The sequence below is a fragment of the Boleophthalmus pectinirostris genome, unplaced genomic scaffold (assembly GCF_026225935.1).
Source record: "Boleophthalmus pectinirostris isolate CB_2022bp ecotype Guang Dong unplaced genomic scaffold, ASM2622593v1 HiC_scaffold_14, whole genome shotgun sequence".
Lineage (NCBI taxonomy): Eukaryota > Metazoa > Chordata > Actinopteri > Gobiiformes > Gobiidae > Boleophthalmus > Boleophthalmus pectinirostris.
In genome coordinates this window covers 7,705,893-7,728,197 of record NW_026571047.1, presented here as the reverse complement: position 1 = coordinate 7,728,197, position 22,305 = coordinate 7,705,893, and the positions used below count along the sequence as shown (strand labels likewise).

Sequence of the window (22,305 nt, the reverse complement as noted above, 5' to 3'; positions counted from 1 at the left end):
ATTGTTCTGTTCTGTTGTTTATGTTATAGTTTATCTGAAGAACTGTTCATATGTGACGTTAACAGTCTGTTGTTCTCTGTTCTGTTGTTATTACTAGAACTTGACTTTCGAGATGAAATGTCTGTTCCTGGCCTCTGATTTTATAAAATAAATTTCCCCCCATTTCACCGACTTATAGTCCGATGCAACTTATATATGTTTTTTTTCTTCTTCATTACACATTTTTTTGGCTGGTGTGACTTATACTCGGGAGCGACTTATAGTCCAAAAAATACGGTAATCTTCAGTTTCCATACTGAGTCTAACCACAGTTCTTATAGCCAGGTGAATCTTGTGCTGTGCGTATGTGATCCCTCTCCCTCATACACGCACATGTAGTAGTATATACAGACAGGTGGGTGCTGGGTGGTGGGTGGTGGGTGCTGGGTGGTGTGGGAGTTGCCTACGAGCGACAGCACCCCACCGTCCTCATCTCCCGGTCCACGTACTGCTGCAGCTGGAACTTGGGCTCGTCAGGCTCCTTCATGGTCCTGTGCTTCAGCTCCCTGCACACACACACACACACACACACACAAACACACAGACACACAAACACACACAAAAACACAAGCTTCACAACAGCTCTTTGCCATGGCGATGAAGTTGACTCAGAAAGCCCTTGATTTGCATATTCATAACTATTTGGCAGAACTAATGCGTAATAGTTTGCGCTGGAAAGGGGACGGATGTTTTGTGCTATTAACGTGTTCAGAGCTGACAGTTTTTAGAGCAAAACACTCACGAAAAGAGCTCACGGCAACAGTAAGAAGGAAATTCTATTCCAATCATCAACACATTGTCCGCTGTTAGACTCATATTAAGTGAAATCATTTGACAGACTCAAACTTGCATGTCATAAGCTTAAAGTGCTTATGACAGATTAGACGAGCCATAATTATAATTATATTTAAGATTTGACTCATAATTGCACCTAGTTTTCTCGATTTCATGGTGGAGATGTTATTGCATGTCTGGAATGTTACACAGTATGGCATTAAACCTTTCTATCTTCATAGAGAGCAAACCAGACCAAGTTACAAGTCAGATCTGTGGACCAAGCTCACAGTCAGAATCTTTGTTTTTCTTGGTATTTTTGAGCTATAAATCATCTGTAACTGAACAAATGAAAGGTAGAACTGTTTAATGTCACACTGTGGAACATTCCAGGCAGAGTAATGACATCGCCATAGAAAAAAGCAGGCTTATATTACTGTTTTGTCAAATTAAATTCATTCAAGTTCATTCATAGTGTCCTAAATCCTACTGAAGTATACATTTGAAACATTTGACATTGCATAAGTCTGTGCTGGGTGTTGCGTTTGCTCGTTTCCATGGTGCGTCTCGAGTGTTCACGTGGTGTTTGAGCGTTGATGCCCTAGCTGAAAAATCTGAACTTTTGTCAAAATTTGCATCACATCTACCTGAATATACCCTATGTACGTATAAAACTGAAAATATAACTCAAAAAAGAATAATGTGCAGCGCAAGATGTCCAACGCTCAGAACAGAAGTCTTCGTGAAGATGTGAGACAGTCTCTACTTTGACAATGTTTAAATCCAGACTCAAAATAGTTCTGCTTAGCTGCATGTGATAATGATGATACGACACTCTTCTTTTTTACTGTTAATTTTATGATACTTATGTTTAGATTGGTTTGTATTGTGATTTTAATGTCATTCTTATTTGGTAAAGAATTACTTTGACTCTGAATTGTGCTATTCAGATAAATTTGAACTTAAACAGTGCACTCTAGGAAGGTTCAAACCAACGACCTCGCAGTTGTGGTCACAAGTTTGAACGCAAACCATAGACTAACCCGCTAGCTGTTGCGTTTCAAATTGGAAGTGAGCATTGGTGCGCTTCAGGCTCCATCGAATCTGGCTCCAATTGACTTTACGTTTAAAAAAATCTCTGTTACCCCTCTCTCTGTAACTGCTGCTCGTCATTTTAAAATTCTTCATTCTTAAAATGTTCGTATTAACCCGCTCTACATGATCCTGGTGTTCTCATTTCGCTATTTTGTCCATAATTTAATTCCGATTCCTAGTACTCGGCTCTAAATCTGCCTCTATAACTGCTAGCTAGGGATGTAAAAATAACCGAAATATCGCGATATTACATTGTCAAAAGTCTCACAATAATATCATGGGCTGACAATATAATGAACTACAAGTTTCTTTGCTTAAATGCATGGTTTTATAGAAGCAACAGCTTATAAACATTGGAAACTACATATCCCATGATTCATTTCAGTCAAGACAACATGAAGAGGTATGTTTTTTATGTGAATTCTTGGGATTATGATGGAAATAATTCACGCCAAAATCTTGTCAAAGCATTTTAAAAACAACACATTTACAGTTATATTAGCCTTTTCAAAATATCGCAATAAATGCCATACTGTGAGATGCATATTGTGATAATATCGTACTGTGAGATTTGGATATTGTTACATCCCTACTGCTAACCTTATTGAGCTTTATTAGGCTGGAGCCGAATGCTATGGGTGACGTCACACTCCCTTAAGGCCGCCACACACTGCAGAGTTTTTCAGTCTTAAACGATTTTTATACATGCAAAACTCCACACCCCATACATAAGGAGAATCTTTTGAGATTTTAAATATCCAATCACAAAGACTGCAGCGGGATATTGACTGCAGACAACAGGATATAAAGTTGTAAGTGCACATCGCGGCAGCTGTTTCCTGTCTAGAGTAAAATTACTCACTTTGAGACTCTTAAGTGTTCTAAAGATCAGAGCACTGCACTTCTAGATTAGCACTGTTGGGCAAGTTACTTTGAAACTGTAATGCGTTATTTATTACCTATTACTGTCATTTCAAAGTAATTCGTTACATTACAATATTACTGCATTTAAAATGTAAGGCATTACATTACTATTGCATTACTTTAAGTTACTCTCACCAAAATAACTTTTGCGCTGTATATGGACTGAACCAGGTCTAAACCAGGACTAAACCAGAAGTGAACTAGGACTAAACCAGAACTGAACTAGGACTAAAACAGGACTCACTGTCAGGACGGGCTCGAAGGTGACGCAGGAGAAAGGAGCGGCTCTGCTCCGCACCTCACGGAGGTAAGAGCGTCTGTCACCCGATCGCTCTTTATGGACACCCTGCTGCTCGGGCTCGCTGCCCTGATTTCAGCAACTATTTGCAGGTACCCGAGCCGGTGCAAGAGTCTGTTACAGCGCGTAACTTCTACCTTCCTTCAGCGTGTCCAGAAGTCCAACTTTCTGTGTGATGGTTACATCTTCCTCTGCCTTTTGGGTGCGAGTGCAGGAGCCTTTGTCGGTGCAGAATGTTTCGTCGACGTTGTGGGTTTCGTCAGGGAGAAAACTTGCAACCGTACAGCACTTCAGAATCACACTGCTAGAGATTGAACATGTATTTAAATTTGGCAGCTGAACACATTCTGTACTGTACAGGAGACAGGAGTCCCTTGGCCAGTCAGGACGCAGCAGGAGGAATGCAATACGCATTCATACAATGTGAAAAAAGGGCATACAAAATTGCACAAAAACCCCCCAAAAAACTGCGAAACAGCGAGACCGCGAAAAGTGAACTGCGATAGAGGGCGGGACGAGTGTAAACCAGGTCTAAACCAAAACTGACCCAGGTCTAAACCAGGTCTAAACAGCGTGGAGTTCTTTGTCAGTCCTTCCTTTTTACCTGAAGGTCTATGAGGGCGCATCACCGCTGCTGATATCAAGGTGATTTTAGCGAATTTGTATGAAGAAAAACCCACCACTTCAATCCAGGTTAAAAAAAAAACATTGTAACGCGCGTTACTCACATTTGTACCTAGTAAAATATTGCAATTTTTTCCCCTGTAATGCCTTACATTACTGCGTTACAGCAAAAAGTAATGCATTACTGTAATTCGTTACTTTTATAACGCGTTACTCCCAACACTGTAGATTAGATACAAGACAAAATTGTGTTATTATTATTTGTGAAATGTGGTGCAATGTTTCAGATATATGATATTTAAAGGGCCCATCTCATGCAAAATAACTCTTTTCACATTGTATCTTCTGCACATACACAAGCACAGTTTGGGTTTTGGAACATCCATTACACAATAGTTATGAAATCTTACTGATTTCTTGGAGGCGTCACAGACCAGGAACTATGAAAGGTCAGCTATTGGTTCATCCCCCGCCCGTCCTGAGAAAGCACAGGCTCCGCCCTCCAAACATGACGTAGGCTCTAAGTGAGCCGCCCTTCCTCCGCCCATCTCAGGGAGGGAGGGGGAGACAGGCGTGCACCCTGATAGCGGTAGGAATAAACTTTTATTCATCATGGCAATACAGCGCGTTATGTGTCGGACCCGGAATCAGACGAGGACTTGGGGGAGCACGAAGCTCAAGCACAGAGTCAACATCAGCTGAACATTACTGATTGGTAAAGCATTAATATTAACTTATTATATCGTGTACACTGCAGTGTAGAACAATGAGTTTATGCTGTCGCTTTTGTTTAGGTGTTCATGTGGGAATTGTCAGCAGATGTGGGGCGGAGGCGGTGAAGCAGGGGGCAGGTGCGAGGCGCTTTCTGCTACATCAAACGCGTCATTGGTGTATCTGCCGCATTATCTTTGTAGCAGCTTTAGTTCGTAGTCACGTGGGAGGGTGACAGAAATACGCTGCAATTTGTTAAAAAAAAAACGCAGAATCAATCTAAAAACCACTTCGGCGACATATACAAGGCCCACACATCACTCTAAGAAGGTAGAAAGCTCTGAAAAGTTGATTTTGCATGAGATGGGCCCTTTAATGCACAGAAGGTTGGCGATAAAGTACACAGCGCTGCGTGGATGTAAATACACACATGTGAGGAGCTACTCTCACCTTTTTCCCTTTAAAGAATGTGTTAAACTTGATTAATAGCGCTGTTTTGTGTTTTTGGTGTCATTTGCGGGGGACAAATTCTATGGATAATATCGATAAGACGCTGCAGTTTAACTTTACAACTTTGCGAGAGGTGAGTACTCTCTGCGTCTGTCACTCCTCTGCCCCTCACGTTCTGTTTTATTGGCTGTTGCTGATGTTTGGTCGTTTCGATTTATAGACTGAGATCTGACAGTACAGCTCAGAGTCACAGTGACACCACACACGAGGAGCGCAGCGGCTTCAAAATCACATCCGAGGACACAAAGTCGGGTCACGGCTCCCTGAACTCCGGGAAAAGCAAATCGCTGCATAAATTGGGCCGTATGTATTCCCCTGTAGCGCGTGACGGCCTTTAGTCCACTTCTTTATTCAGTCTATGATGCTTCCACGCCGCACCGCTGTTGCCTCACAAAGGGTATTCGTTTTCATTTTTAACCGTATTGCAAATATACGTTGAATTCTTTTTGCCGTGAGCCTGACTGCAGGGTGGATCATGGACGATTGCTCTAAGTTATGTCTCAATAAAACTCTGAAGCTAATATTAAGCTCATTAACTATTGAGATAACGGTAGCCAGATTTAAAATGTCTAGCTTATGAATGTATAATTAATGACGGCCGCCCAAAACTTCTAATTATCAGCTTTGGCTCACACTTACTTCAAACTCTTCTAGAAGTTTTGAAAATGCCAGGAGGGACTAAAATGCTATGAATTTACAAAAGATTTCCCAGCGTGTCCGTAAATTATACCGCCACCGTATTGATGAAACTGCACAGGATAATTAGGTTACGTCTGTCCTTGGGGGAACGCATTGATGTGCTGTTATTTCCAAGTGATATTAATTAGCAGAAGCAAGCCAAAAAAATAAAGTAAAGTGACTAAAATGGTCAAAACAAAAAGAAAAACGGTCTGATTTCTAACATTCGTGGAGCGTTCAAATCCAGTCTGTCTTTCTATTCTTGGAAACAGCGCACAGTGCCAGCAGCCTGTAGCCATAATGAGCTATAAATGGAGAAATGGGCCCACGCACTGTCCAATACTTCGCAGCTAGGTGAGATACACAGATACTACGCCGTCATTTAAAGAGCCCATGTCACGCTGTTTTCTGTGTTATAATGTTTCCTCTGCAAAAACAGACCTGGAGCTGTGTTTTGTTTTACTCACAAATGTTAAATTAACGCACAAATCCTGCATATTTAGGCTGAGTTCTTCTCTCAAAACGGAAAACAATCTGTTCTAATCTGGGTCAAATCTGTGTTTTTAACCCTTGCGCACCGTTTTAAAAAATTATTACACCTGTGGTCCTTTGAGACAAAAATGTACATTGAAAAAGAATACAGCAATATTTTTATGCAGTACAGATTTTTGTCCAACTTTTTAACATCAATGTCTTTATTTACTTCTGCTCTAATCAGGCATACCAAATATTATGTCATATTTTGAAGTTTTAACCCTTTAACTGCGAGCCAAAGATGTTCATTTTGTTTTCTTGTGTACTTTTTTTTTTTTACTTATTAAGGACAACAGACTATAACATTTTAAAAATACAACAATCGACATTTAACAATTACAATAATCAGCATATAACAAAGGACAAAAAAAACAACAAATGCAAAACAACAACAACAACAAAAAGCCCCCATTTCCCCTCCAACCACACACACCAACACAAATTTGGCTAAATTAAACAAAAGTAATATGGTAGTGCAACATAAACACACCTTAAAGGTGTAAAGGGTAAAGGTGTAAAAGGCCACCTTACACTGGCATACTGCAGCCAATTCATAACTGAAATTCCTTTTCTCTCTTTTTCTTCCTTTTTCTTTTTTTAACCCCTCTCCCATCCAAAAAATGTCCCTATACTTATATATAATATCCCTATACTAATATTATTCTTGCTATGTACTTGTAACTTCTTGGGTTCTTTTAAAGACATTACAGTAAAGTGTATTTTCCTTGTTTACATGTTTCGTCTGCTTGCTGCAAGCCATCTTCAGAACTGTCACCGGTGTTGGTGGAGATGTGTCACACCACATATCCACATTATGGATTGGGGCGGGGCTCGGGTCATTGGATCGGAAAACAAGCTAAAACGCTGGATCAGGGAGGAGAGTGAAATCAAGTAACGAGGGCACGGACAGCATTAACCGTGATGACGGTGTGTTCGTCCTTTCACACATCTGGGACACCCTCCTCCAGAGAACACCGGGCGACGGGAGGCGTGGTCAGTCAGAGCGACATGTCAGGTCCATCAGGCTGACCACACCTACAGGAAGTAACGACAACTGAAAAAAGACACGTCACCACCAACACCGGTGACAGTTCAGAAGATGGCTTGCAGCTAACAGCCAAAACATGTCAACAAGGTAAATACACTTTACTGTATTGTTTTTAAATGCCATTTTTGACAGCAAAAGTCTAAAACTTTTGTACATGAAAAAAATTAAAGAAATTGATTATTTCTGTATTTTTCAAATCATTTTAATTTGTGTGTATTGGGATTATCAAAGGTTGGGGATGTCATAAAATAGTGCCAACACTGATTTTTACATTCTTTTAGTTTTTGCACAAACTCAAATAGTTACACCTGTGGTCCTTCATGACAAAAATCGAAAAAGAAAACCACAATGTTTTTTGCGGTACAGATTTGTGTGCAACTTTTTAATATCATTGTCTTCATTTACTTCTGCCCTAATCATACAAACCAAATACAAATGTCTTTCTATTGATATAACCTTGCAAAGAAGATACACAGTAAAAAGAAAAATATCAAAAAATTCAAAAAGACAATAAAATTAAACATTTTGAAGGGTTTTCAACACCAAAGAATGAAAAATAAATCAAAAAGTAAAAATACACAGGCAAAGTTATGCCAGTAAAAAAAGTCATTTTGAACAGAAGTCAATGGGACAAAAATCTACCGAAGGACCACAGGTGTGACTATTTTGATTCTAGACTGTTCAGTTAATGTGATCTTGAAATAAAACACAGAAATTAAAAATACATCACAAAATACACAAACTGGCCAATTTTGCTATTTGGTGTAATACAGCCAAAATTATGCAAAAAAGAAAAGTTGAGATGTACAAAAATGTACCTAAAGGGTGTTGGAGGTTTAAAAGTACACTATGTAACTTTTCTGGTGAACGGTCTGTCACCTGGCGTTTTCATGACTTTCTGATGAATATTCCACAATATGGCATTACACTTATTTACACGAGGGTCAGGAGAGTTACAGGAGAGGCAAGTCCACTCACCGAAAGACATTTGTGAAATGTGTAGTTGAATAAATGCTAAAGTTTAATGCCATATTGTTGAACATTCCTGGTTAAACAATAGAAAAAATGGATTGCTCTACCAGAAAAGTTACACAGTGCACCTTTAAAAATCACAGACCTTCACTAGAATCATTTGGTTCTTTTCAGCCTTGGAATTGCCAAGGATAGAAAGTAGCTGTTTACTCGAAAAGGTCTGTTTGTGATGAGAAAACAAAGTTCTAACTAAGTTATAATGTTGTTTCCTCATCAAAAACATATCTGGAGTTTTGTTTTGTTCAATTCACACATGTTTAGTACACAAGAACAAATGAAAAACACTGTTCCACCTTGTGATGTCATGTGGTCATACAGGAAGTGCTCCAATATATTTTTAATCTCTATACTAGAGATCGACTGATGTGTTTTTTTCATAGTTGATGCTGATGCCAGTTGTTAAGAATCCATAGAAATCGATGACTAATAAACTCTACTGATGCAAGTATTCAGTCAAAGCTTTATATCGGTCAACCAAAATATCGGCCAATCTTTATTCCACACACCTTCACTAGAATCACTGGGATTATTTTAACACTAGAATTTCCAATTTCTACTAAACTAAAGGTAAGAAGGTAGCTGTTAACTTGAAAACTACCGCTTCATGACATCACAAGGTGGAACGGCGCATTTTACGCTTTGGAGATGTAGACAAACTAATAATAAAGGGTTACTCAAACATGTGAATGAAACAAAACAACTCCAGCTCTGTTTTTGATGTGGAAACAACCTTCGAACATGGTTTCAAAGGCCCATATTACACTATTTTCTGATCTGTTATAATGTTGTTTCTTCATCATTAAACATAAGAGTTATGTTTTGTTTCATTTACTCACAAACTCATATTTAGTCTGAGTTCTTCACTCAAACCAAAAACACTCTGTTCCACCTTGTGATGTCATGTGGTCATACAGGAAGTGCTCAAGTGTGCTTTTAAACTGATTTCGGGCAGCAGTAGCTCAGTTGATAGAGCGTTTGTCCACTGATCTGAATGGTTGAATGGTCAGATCCACTCACCCACAGGTTGGCGATGCAATTCCAGCTCCCACAGATGAATGCCGTCGTTGTGTCCTTGGGCAAGACACTTAACCCACCTTGTCTGCGTACGCTGGTGCATGAATGTGTGTGTGAATGGGTGAGTAGTTCCTTGTTGGTGGAAAAGTGCTGAATAAAAATGTGATCATGACTATTTGTGAACATTCCAGCTCAGGAATTTCCCATCTCTACTTGAACACTACCCCTTCATGACATCACAAGTTGAAACGGTGCACTATGAGCTTTGGAGATGTAAACAGACTAACAATAATAAAGGATTAGTCAAACGTGTGTGAATGAAACAAAACACAACTCTAGGTGTGTTTTTGATGATGCAACAACATTCTAACATGACTTAAAGCTCACATGAGTCCATTTTGCGTAACATAGACCCTTTAAATAGCAAGAAAACCAACATAACGGCCCACAGGAGAAACTTGGAACCTCCTGCTGTAATGTGGAAAACTAATGCGGTTTAATTTTGTTTTCTTTTATCTTCAAGTTACCATCTGGAATAGCATATGCAAATGGATATGTGTGTCCCCTAAGAGAAAAAATACAGCTACTTTAATGGTGTAAACTGCATTTGCATCTCCTTTCATCTAGTAAATGTGCCCTAATGCGTCCACTCGGCTTTACTTTTTCATCAGAGCATCATTTTCCATCATCTTTCAGGAAGAGAAACAGGAGACTTTTCACTTCTGGAACGCAGTGTTCTGAAGTCAGTTTGGGTTGCTTTATCTGAGTGATCATGGCGTCATTTAGAAGTATAGACGAGGAGTAGAAGTGTTAAAGTTATGATGAGTTTTTGGAATTTTGATGATGCACAAGGATATTTAAAGTCCTATATTGTGCAAAATTTACTCTGAAATGAAGGGCTGAAATGATCCATATGATTCTAGTGAAGTTTCAAAGCACAGTGAAGCACTTCCTGCATGACCACATGACATCACAAGGATCAGAGTGTTTACTATTTGAGAGAAGAACTCTAAATTAGCAGGAATAAACACGTGTGAATGAAACAAAACACAACTCCAGGTCTGTTTATGATGAGGAAACTCTAGTGATGGGCAAATGAGACGGATCTCAGGAGCACGTCTCGTTCTTTCTGAAACAAATTGCTCTGAAGCACTGCCTCGGAGCTCGTCTCGCAGCAGCCGCTCACGTGACCAAAGTGTCCAAGTGTCGGTCCCTCCCCCTACTGCTTCGCTCTGCGTGTCAATCGCTTCAGTGTATCGAAGCTTTTCATTGGCTCAGCGAATGTTCCGCTCTGCGATTGGTTCAGAGTGCTTCAGAGTGTTCAGCGCACTTCTGTGGTTTAACGAGCGCTAAACTGCTACTGTATAAAAGACGCACCAATATTTCTTACAAATGTTGGGTAGTGAGGAGTATTGTGTGACGTTAGTGGTGATTTTGGCGACTTTTGGCATTTGTTTCATTTTCGATGGCATCTACAAGTGGAAAAAAGCGATCCATGGTTTGGGATCACTTTGATCTAATTCCACCTAACAAGGTCACACCTATTCTCTTATTTAGGCAAGGCAAGTTTATTTGTATAGCACAATTCGTACACAAAGTAATTCAAAGTGCTTTACAGAATAAGAAATACATTAAAATCATAATAAAAACAAATCAAAACATAAATAATCATAAAGATTAAAATTAAAAAAGAGAGACATAGCATTTACAGCAGCTATTTATGTTGCTCTTTACATATTATTTTAAATCATCATTATTATTGTTGTTGTTAGTTAATAAGTTGTTAATAAGTATTGTCTTATTGTTAAATTTGTCCACTAGAGGTCAGTGTTTCTCCGAGGCCTCAGACACGTCGAACCATTTGAGACAATATTGCGACTGAGGTGTGAATGCTTCACGAGGCTCCATTCACCCGTCACTAGGAAACTCCATTCTAACATAGATCATAAAATAGCACAATATGGGCCCTTGAGTAGTGATGACATGATATAAAGAAATGCAATATTTATCTAAAAAGAATGAATACACTACAATGGTACTATTTCCTCTAACTGTTGTATATTGTGAAAGAAATGGTTTTGCAGCATTAGGGATATTGTGGTTATGATATTAAATAAGTCTCTGTTTTGTGTTGGGATTCTGTCACTGCTCACAGGTATTATCATCAGCAACCAATATAAACAACTATTCAGATGTTCAAATCTGGATTTTGTTGAGGGCCATGGACTGTGAGCTGGATGGGTGCTGGACGCTCTATTACATTTATGTGAAAAATAAAATACAAAAAGCTTTACCAACATTGTTCTGCCAAATAGCCAATCCTGCACTGAGCCAGAATAAAGCAGTTAACAAAGGGAGAAATATGCTTTTAGTATTGGAGAAAGTGGCCTTGGCCCTTGGGCTGTTGAATAGGTCTGGCACGTTGTAAAAGCAGAGCTTAATTACAAAATCAGACTGTTGTATACAGTCAATACTGAATTATGAAACATTTTATTGACCATGAACCCAGAAGAAAAAGTTTCTCTGCATTAGGGCTATTGCGAATATGATAACACATACTTCTGTTTGTTTAAAAAGCATCATATTTCTGTTCTGATTGTGTGGCTGTGACAGGTTTTCTTATGAGGAGATAAACAGTGTGTGTGAAACATGTCTAACCTATCATTTTCACCTGTGTCCAACAGAACGTGCAGGCCTCACACGCTGTGCACTGCCCACTATTGGATGAGAGTGCAGACGGCTCCTTGATTACAGACTGTGGTGCAAATTGATGTTTACACAAACACACAGATTGCTTTTTCCATCGTGTTCTATGATTCTTTTGTAATGGCTCAATACTGGTTATCTTCCTCAGTCAGATGAATTCTCTGTGTGTTCACCGACTTACATCATCCTCTTCAACCTTTCACACTGAGAAAAACATCCTTTTTTTGTTTTTGTTTTTTTTTCCATACATGGAACAAGTTTGAACTTAAGACCTCACCAACTCAAGTGTGGTTGTGTAACATTGCAACAAGTGACATAACTTCCCCTCCTTATAAGCCTTTCTTTTTGGTTTCTGTCCAAACTGACATATTTTAAGTGTACTTGTTTCCTGCACAGCGTGAACCCAACCTCTCCAAAACTCGACACAAGTTCTCGCTCCTGTTTTTGCTCCTGTACAGCTTTCTTTACTGTGCTCCTGCCTGTGCCTGCCTGTGCTCCTGCCTGTGCCCCTGCCTGTGCCCCTGCCTGTGCCCCTGCCTGTGCACCTGCCTGTTCTCCTGTTGTAGTGTGTGACTCACCTGGCCACAGCAGTGAAGGCCAGCTCCACGTTGAGTCCAGATTTAGCACTCGTCTCCATGAAGGGCACTCCAAACTCCTGCACACACACACACACACACACACACACACACAAATACATTAACACACACATACAGAAACACACACAAACATCTGTTAGAGCGGTGCAGGTGCGTGTTGGCGTCAAGGCCTGGCAACTCTTCTCTTGTGGAGAATAGAAAAGAGCGCACAGACAGACACGGTAATGTTTCAAAGGAGGAAATATAAGGAAAAAGAATGAGCATGCTTGCTGAACAACTCAAATGGATGTTTATCTGCGAATAAAAGGTAAACAAATAAATAAAAAAAAGTTCTTGGTCAGTTAAAGTCATGTCCTGTCAATTGTTTAGTCGACTAAAAAGGTGGTGCAACAAAAGCTCTCAAAACTATCGCTTATCTCTATGCATCTGGTACAAATTATAGTGTAAATAACATAAAAAAAGATACATGGACTAATACACACTTTGACAACTAATAAATAAATAAATTAATCTTTAATTAACTAAAGCCCTACAGCACTACTGCACAACTTTGGTTAAAACACACAAAAACAGCATAGGTAGTTTTACTTTGTACATTAATGCTATAAAGTAAAGTCCCTATAAACTATTTCAAATGCATAACAGAACATTTTCAATTAGCCTAAGGTTAAACCAATGAAGCTTTTAAGATGCTGAATACCACAATAAAGTGTTCATTTAAAGGTATTCTGACAGTATGAAAAAAACTAAACAAAACAGTAGTGACCCAGCAGCTTATTGAGATGATCTTTTTAACTTTTGAATCACATCTCTCTAACTTTAGCACGTCTGGCCACAAATGTAAAGATTTGGACGTCCCAAGCACGATGGGAGATCTCTTTGACTTAAAGGTCCCATATTACCAGGGATGTAGCGATATCAAAATTTCTCAATTCAATATTTTCACGATAAGCACCTCTCGGTACGATATTCATTGCGACATTTAGTGGAGGTTGACTGAATTGTGAATATACTACTTTTTCCTTTAAAGATGACTTGGCAAGTCTTTAATTCTGTCATAACCCAAAGAATTAAGATTTAAAAGTGCTTAATAACAGTTATTTGAGTTGGAGGATGTGTCTGGGGTGAGGGAAGTCTGGGAGTCCCTGCTTAGACTGATGCCCCCCGCGACCCGGCCCCGGATAAGAGGAAGAAAATGGATGGATGGAAATTGGACTGAAACAGAGCAAAGGATCATGGTCTATGACTATGTAATTCAATCCGTGTATTATTCATTGTTCAAAATAAAATCAAAAATAAGAAAATGTAAAAACAACAATTTTCTTCATTATTTGTCTCCAAAACCAAAGTGAAAAAAAAAAAAGGACAATGATTTATTCTTTCAGTCAATGATTCATTCTTTCAGTTTTCGATTTTGTGTTTAAATGAATAATGGAAAAAACAGATACGGACTGAACCAGGACTAAAACAAGACTAAACCAGGACTAAACCAGGTCTAAACCAGGACTGAAACAGGACTAAACCAGGACTGAACCAGGACTGAACCAGGACTAAACCAGGACTAAACCAGGTCTAAACCAGGACTAAACCAGGTCTAAACCAGGACTGGACCAGGACTGAACCAGGACTAAACCAGGTCTAAACCAGGTCTAAACCAGGACTAAACCAGGACTGAACCAGGACTGAACCAGGTCTAAACCAGGACTGAACCAGGACTGAACCAGGACTAAACCAGGACTAAACCAGGTCTAAACCAGGACTAAACCAGGACTAACCAGGACTGAACCAGGACTGAACCAGGTCTAAACCAGGACTGAACCAGGTCTAAACCAGGACTGAACCAGGTCTAAACCAGGTCTAAACCAGGACTGAACCAGGACTGAACCAGGACTAAACCAGGTCTAAACCAGGACTAAACCAGGACTGAACCAGGTCTAAACCAGGACTGAATCAGGTCTAAACCAGGACTAAACCAGGACTGAACCAAGTCTAAACCAGGTCTAAACCAGGAAGGACTAAACCAGGACTGAACCAATACTGAACCATGTCTAAACCAGGTCTAAACCAGGACTAAACGAGGACTGAACCAGGTCTAAGCCAGGACTGAACCAGGACTGTCAGGATGGGCCCGGAGGTGTGCCTGCGTAGAGGGTCTCAGGACTCAGACCAAGACCAGACCAGGACTGGGACTGAAATCAGTTTAGTCCTGGTAGCCATGATTTAGACCTGGTTCAGTCCCGGTTCAGTCCGTATGCTGCACAAAAGTCCAGCATCGCACTTTGAGTCACGGAAACGCGAAACTGACCTTATCCATTTTTTCCATTATTCATTTAAACACTTTTTTTTTTAATTTTGGTTTTAGAGACAAATAATGAAAATATATATTTTTTTTTTTTTCCTTTTCTTATTTTCCCCTGCTTTTCTTCTAGCTATTGCCGCACCATAACTATGAATTTAAGCAAAGAAACTTGAGATTTGATATACTGTGATGGCCCACGATATTACTGAGACTTTTGATGATACGATATCATCATCATCATCATCATCTATCTTCAGATCTATGTCCTAATGTTGTTTCTTCATCACAAACATATCTGGAGTAGGGATGGGCATTCGATGAAATGTTCTTAATCGATCGTCGGAAGAATTAACGATCGATTATCGATTAATCATTAACGTTTTCATATTAAAATGATCATCATTATTATTACTATCTGCACTACTAATCTGCATAAATAAATTCAACTTTACGACATATAAACCGTAACGACTCTAGAGCCACATCAGCCCGTTTGACATTATAATGTGTTTAATTCAGTTTTGCGCAACTCTCACAGAAACGAAACTTAAAACCACATCGCTAATTTGCATAAACTCAGCGAAGATAAAACTACAGCTCTTGTGTCGCTGATGTGGTTCAGTTTCTGTCGGAGATTAAAAGACATGACTCAGTGGAATACAGGTTAGTGTGACCAGATTTGCGTTTGTCAAAACCAGGACACTGTACGGGGGGAGGGAGGTGGGGACTCGTCATCGACACATTGAGCGACTCTCACCTGGCAAAACTTTTTCCCACTGGACACTGAAACATATGTGCTGCTTTATACACTGTGCACATGGACTCACACTTGTCCCGAACGCAACGGAAAGCGTGGAATTTCTTGTACAAATCATCGTTAAATACACATTTGTGCTTCGGTACGTTGCAGACTGACCAAATGTTTGTGTCTCGCTCCTTCTGAGTGCAGAGAGACACATGTACCGACCCTGTCTGGTCAAGCTACGTACAGCAACCTACATTTGGTTTAATGCTAGTATTGCACCTGTGAGCCTATAAATGTTTTGGTTAAATGGTTAAATGTTAAAAATGAGTTAAGAATAAGACTGCGCAACCTTCTGAATCCATAAGAGCCACTTGAAAAGGCTACATTTGCATCTGAGAAGAGAGACAGCCATCTTTAATGCGCTAAGTGGTACATCTAGGCATTGACAGTCATTCACGCTCAAAAGGCCTGTTTTCTAAGGGGATGTTATTTGAAATAGTTAAGCAACTGTTGGTAGATGTGAAGCGCGTGTCTGCTTATTTCTTCATGGTGTAACATAATTAGCTGGACAAAGAGCTGTGCATAGAAAACCATGATTGCAGGTGAATTAAAAACCTAACCACCCTATTATTGCAGAGTTAATGACTTTATAGAACTTTCTCTAATAGAATGTATCCCTTCAGCAGTTAGACCTGGTTTAATTATGGTTTCTATTCAAATATATCAGCGGGACAATCACGATATTTAGCAAATGTGACTTTTTTGAGGTTTTAATCACGTAATACCAATGTCCCCTTGTCAAAATCATACCTGGAGTTGTTGTTATTATTATAATTATTTTTTTTATTATTTAATTCACACGTTTCATTAATCCATTAAACCAAAGTCATCTTCTCTGAGCACTCAAGAATAAATAAAATACATTTATTTAAGTTTATATTTTGCCAAGATTGTTGCGTCGCAGGTAAAAATATGGACTTATCCTATTGTGCTTGTGTCTGCTAGAAAGTTATAATCTGTGACCGTGGTCCCCAACCTTTTTGCGTCACAGACAATAAAAGCTTTGATTGGTTTTATATCCGGCAATATTTTGCGGACTGAAGGGGGTTGGGGGGGCGTATGGGAGGAGGTGCAGTGCGTTGTCCGTGTGGCATGAAGTCCTGGCTAAATCCTGTTTTAGTTCTGGTTTAGACCTGGTTTAGTCCTGGTTTAGACCTGGTTTAGTCCTGGTTTAGACCTGGCTTAATCCTGGTTTTTGTTCTGGTTTAGACCTGGTTTAGTCCTGGTTTTTGTTCTGGTTTAGAGGAGCGGTCCGGATGGGGGGATATTCCACGCAGCGCATGGGACGGCGGGGACGGTCCACGTGGCGTATGGGGAAACAACCCATGGCCTGGTACCGGTCCCTGGCCCGGGGGTTGGGGACCCCTGATTTATGACACCCCTCAAAACTAACCATTTCACGCAATAAAAAGTTTGGGACCTAAAATAAATAGCTCCACATAATGCTAGTGTTTATTTATTTTTTCATTTGTACCAAAATGACAACATGATGTTGCCGAGTCCTGTGCATATCACAGAATAAAAAATAAAACTGAAGAACAAAGTACAGAGTAGTGGAAGTGGAAGTGATTAAAGATGCCCAAACACGCACAAATCACTCCAAATACAACTTAGGGTGAGTAAATGGCGAGGGGAAACAACTATAACATGGTAAAAAGATTTGAAAAGTTTTGCAGAATAGGTCTAAGCCCATAAACCAGCACCAGACTCGTCCTGTGGTCAGACTGTGTTCACAACTAATGCACGACTCTATTAGCACAGCTGTCATGTTGTCTGATATATTCATGAGTTTATATTGTCATTGTTCATTCATTTATATGCGTGATTGGAAATTAAGGTACAGTTTATAACATTGTTTCCCAAAGACTGGGTCGTGACCCTCAGGTGGGTTGCAAGAGTTTTTTTGGGGGGGGAGCACAACACTCATATCAAGCGCATATCACTCAGGCAAAAATAAAATATCCTCATTAATGTTCAAAAATGATCAAATCCACCTTTATTTTGTGATTTACGAATAATGTCTATTGTTTTGGGTCGCAAAGGTTTGTGACTTTTAAAATATGGGGAAAAAAAGTCTGGGAAACACTGGTTTATAAAGGGTGTTTTCCAAACGTAGACAGTATTTTAAATGACTGAACTGTCTGAAATGAAGTGTATGTATAGTGAGTGTGCTGGCATATACTCATGTACTTTTGTGTGATTGTTGCTGTACTTTTCCATTTCACATCAACCTGCCGAGGGACTGAAAATGGAAATTAGTCACGTATGTGCTGTCCCTTTACAAATAAATAAGAAAGAAATATTGTGTATGTCACTTAAATATGTCACTTATAAATGTAGCTGCTGCAGAGTCTTTAGGTTGGAACCGTAATTTTTTTTGTGAAAAGTAGGCAGATATTTAAAATTTATTGCTGGGTTACAGATGACATCACAACATTCTATTGGCCAATATTAATTAAAACAAATGTTAAAATGTAGAACTATGTTGTAACACAGTGAATTCTTGGGTTTAATCACTCATTCAAAATATCAGGATTAACATTTGTGCACTTACATTTTGGATATTTCATGGCAAAGTCTAATGTAATCAAGAGGGAAATCTGGCCCTTGCCCCCATTTTGGAGTAGCCAGGCTGACGTCACCTAGTCCCTCCGCTCAATTTTATTTCTCTCCAGGGACTAAGTCAAGAATCAGAATACACTAGACTGTTTGCAAGAACCCCGGAAGCTGTAGACCGCGCACCAGCCAATCGGCGAAGAGCTAAACCAACCTGAGTTGTGATAGCAGACTGCATAACCTATCCTCCTTTGGACTTCCTTTGTCAAATACAAACTTCACATTTTTTATTACACCTTTAAATCGCAAGTTCATCTCGCAGAAACGACAATGATCCTTGACAGACACGTTCACTCTCTGCTTTGTTTGTCTGTTTGTTTTGTTGTGCTGACCATTACTTGGACACCACTGAGTGTTCCAGCTCCTTATATAGGTCACTACCAAATAGCAGCAATTGGTTTAATAAAAAAAGTACCCACCGACCATCGAGCGAACGAATCCTAATGCTGCGAGGTCAGACGGTTTCCATGAAGTGAAACCGGCTGATTAATCAGACTAATTTTGGAGTATACCATCTGTGGTGGCTACCTCTGCCCCCAGTATAATTTCATTTCATTTACATTCAGTTAATTACATTACACATAATTTAATTCCTTTATTTAGACTTATATTCTAATTTGAGTGCACACATTTTAGTTAATATAAGTCTGATTTACTTACACTTGTTCTTTTTGGGGTTTTTTGAGCACCGGACGGAGACGGAGGACCCTTGGAAGAGACCATCGTGACTCAACAAGAAGGGGAGGATCACTATTTAGTTAGTTTTATTAAGTTAGTTTGTGTTGAGGTCACTTTATTATCACTATTTTTTGTCTTATAATTATTTCTTTTTTTGTTACTTTGATTAAGTTAGTAGTTTAGTTAATTATTTGGTGTAATTCCTCCCTCTTGTGTTCAGCTTTAGTTGGTCCTCAGGTATTTAAACACCTCTGTTTCTTTGTCTGATTGGTTTAGTTTTGTTCTGTTCAGTTTGATTTGAGTTTCCCCAATTGGGCCTGGCTTTTTTGTTAATAATTTGCCTAATTTGAGCCTTTGTTAAATTATATCTTTTTTTGACTTTATTCAATTTACACTTATTTTTATACCTTGTCTTTGGCTTTCTGTTTGGTCCACTACACCATCATCACATTCTTGAATCTGAAAACCACCCGTACTTCTGTCAGCTCCTTATCATCCACACTGACACATGTAACATTATTTTACATTATGAAATAAACAAACAAAAAAAATGACATGACATGAAGTAGACCTCTGTCACAGGATTCTAATTCTGTTTGCTCTGTCACTTCTCCTTCTGTGTCTACGACTTGACAGCTGTTGTTCTTCCCAAACGCCCGTGTTCAGATTGACTCCGAACACGCCTCTCGGAGCACATCCAAGCGAAGCGGCTTGGAAAATTGAGTTAGCAACCCTTCCTCCCCTACTCGCTCCCCCTCCGCTGTCACTTACTCCAAAAACAATAACACAACCCCCCCCCGCGCATGCATAATTACGCTGCGCTAATCAAGACAACAGCGAGGGCTCGGCGGCGCGTGCGGGAGCATCGTAAATCGGCTGCGTTTTCCGTCACTTTGCATGTAAAAGGATGTTTGCATCACCTTGGCCAGCCTCTCGCCCTCCTCCCTCTTCACGGCTCTGTGCGACGAGTCAGCCTGCAACACACAAGAATATGCTGTTATTGTGTACAGATATATGACCTTTGGGAATGCACAGGTGTGGGGTGTGTGCGTATTCTGACATGCGGCCGCTGCTTTAGACTGTTTTTCTAGTATAAAGCCATAAATAGGGTCCATTGTCAGTCCAGTGTTCCTTAGGGAGCGCTGAAAAAAGGGATATCACAGCTGTTTTCACACATTTAAAAGATGTTTTTTGAAGTAAATCCATAAATCCTAACCTCATCCTGGTCTTAACCTTAATCAGAATCTCAAAACCATGCAGGCCCCAGTCTTAAAAGGCCCATATTGTGTGATTTTCTTGTTCATGTTCTAATGTTGTTTGCTCATAAAAAAAAATAAAAAAAAACATACCTGGAGTTGTGTTTTGTTTCATTCATGTTTAACACATACATCATGAATATTTTGTCTGTATTCTTCTCTCAAATAAAAACATGCTGTTCGTCCTTGTGATGTCATATGGTAATACATGACGTGCTTCACTGTGTTTTTAAACTCCATACACCTTCACTACAAGCACTTGGATGATTTCAGACCTGAAATTGCCAGTCTCTACTGAACTAAAGTTAAAACGTGCTGTTATAAATACCACTTCATGGCATCAATACATGGAACAGAGCATTTTGAGCTTTGGAGATATATACAGATTAAAAATACAGGATTAGTCAAACATGCATGAATGAAACAAAACACAGCTCTGGTATGTTTTTGAGGAGGTCACAACATTCTAATATGACTTATAGCTCACGTGAGTTGTATCTTTAAGAAACTGCTGATATAATATACACTTCGATACATCAGCCACCATATGTATCTCGATATAGTGAGATTTTCAATTCGGTGTATTCGTTGTATTTAAATCGATGCAGTTCAATACAAAATAATGTCTAAATCATGGCTGTGATACTTAGGCTACATTCAGACTGCAGCTTGAAGTGACCCAAATCCAATTTTTTTGCCCCTATGCAACTTATATCTGATCTTTGAATGACAGTGATGGTAAACTACTATTGTAGCCACAGCTACCCTGGGGCAGACCGATGAAAGTGAGGCTGCTGATCTGTGCCATTGGTCCCTCCAACCACCACCATCACTCACGCACACTCCACTTTCATACTAGACAATGTGGGTGAAGTGTCTTGCACAACCACAGTTTTTGTGACTGCTGACCGGCACCTGATTTTCCCAGTGTCTCCCATCCAAGTACTAACCAGGCCCGGCCCTGCTTCACTTCTGAAATCTGACGGGATCAGGCTTTGACAAGTCAGTATGGCCACACACTGGCTTGTCAAATGATTGCCAAAGAAATGGCCAAGCGCGGCTACAGGTGGTCCTGGCTCTATTGTCAACAAAAAAAAAAAAGAGCCTGCGAGCCAAATACAAGGAGGCTAAAGACGCCAAGAACACTTTGTGTGCCAAGTGAATATGAAACACGCCCATTTTACTCATCAAACAAATGTCAAATGTTGTTGCATAAATGAGTGTCCTTCCACCAATCAAGCAACAAAACTGTAGCACTGTAACTAATTGCAGTAAATAATGTAAATAAGTTAGTAAAATATACCAAAAAATATTCTTGGCGATATAGCAGCCCACAATAATGATACTGTGTCATCACAATAAACAATACGATATATCGATATTTTACCCCAGTTATTGCTCAAAAAGGCCCTAAACTTAACCTGTGTTTCAGATGACATCAAAACATTCTATAGGTCAATGAAATTTAATACAATTGGGGAATAGCTAAAATTTATATTGTTAAAATGCAGATTTGTGTTGTAATGCAGCAGGTTCTTGGGTCTAGGCACTAATACAAATGATCAGGTTCAGCATTTGTGCATTTACCTTTTGGATAATTGATGGCAAAGTACACTCTATATCTCTAGACTCCCTCCTCCCTCGCTCATAAACGCACCTCACTTAACATTTTATAACTTTACAGAATACAGAAATATTATTACACCTCACCTGGAACACATTAAAACAGGAAAAATGCCAATAATATTAAAAGTCTCCTCACTTCACTGGGTAATACAGATACATGTAGTACACTGGCTTTGGAGATCATCACATTTTAGAATCTGAAAACCACCGATTGATACTTTGCAGTGACGTCATGCTGGGGAGTCCTACGTGTATCTTTAATGGTGGAATGTTCAGCAGTTACCAAGGTGACAAAACACACAATAGCAAAGACTATCAAAAAAGTTTTAAGATAGTCTGAAAACACACAGAAAAAACACAAAATGGATTTCATCAACGCATTTTCAAGAGTCTGTGATCAATACGAGCGTTCATGGTCCTGTTTAGGAGTTTGATTTTCAAC

The 22,305-nt window shown here is 39.5% G+C and overlaps 1 protein-coding gene across 1 annotated transcript in view; it reads right to left on the bottom strand.

Moving 5' to 3' along the window:
• Window positions 1–431: 431 nt before the first annotated feature.
• LOC110173688 (ras-related protein Rab-26) overlaps window positions 432–22,305 on the bottom strand; it is a 207,497-nt gene continuing 185,623 nt past the window's right edge. Inside the window, exons 7-9 of the mRNA XM_020939708.2 lie at window positions 19,902–19,955; window positions 12,566–12,642; window positions 432–545 (exon numbers count right to left, since the gene is read on the bottom strand). Of these exons, the coding sequence (XP_020795367.1) occupies window positions 443–545; window positions 12,566–12,642; window positions 19,902–19,955 (234 nt within the window). The 3' untranslated portion in view covers window positions 432–442. The remainder of the gene's footprint in view (window positions 546–12,565; window positions 12,643–19,901; window positions 19,956–22,305) is intronic.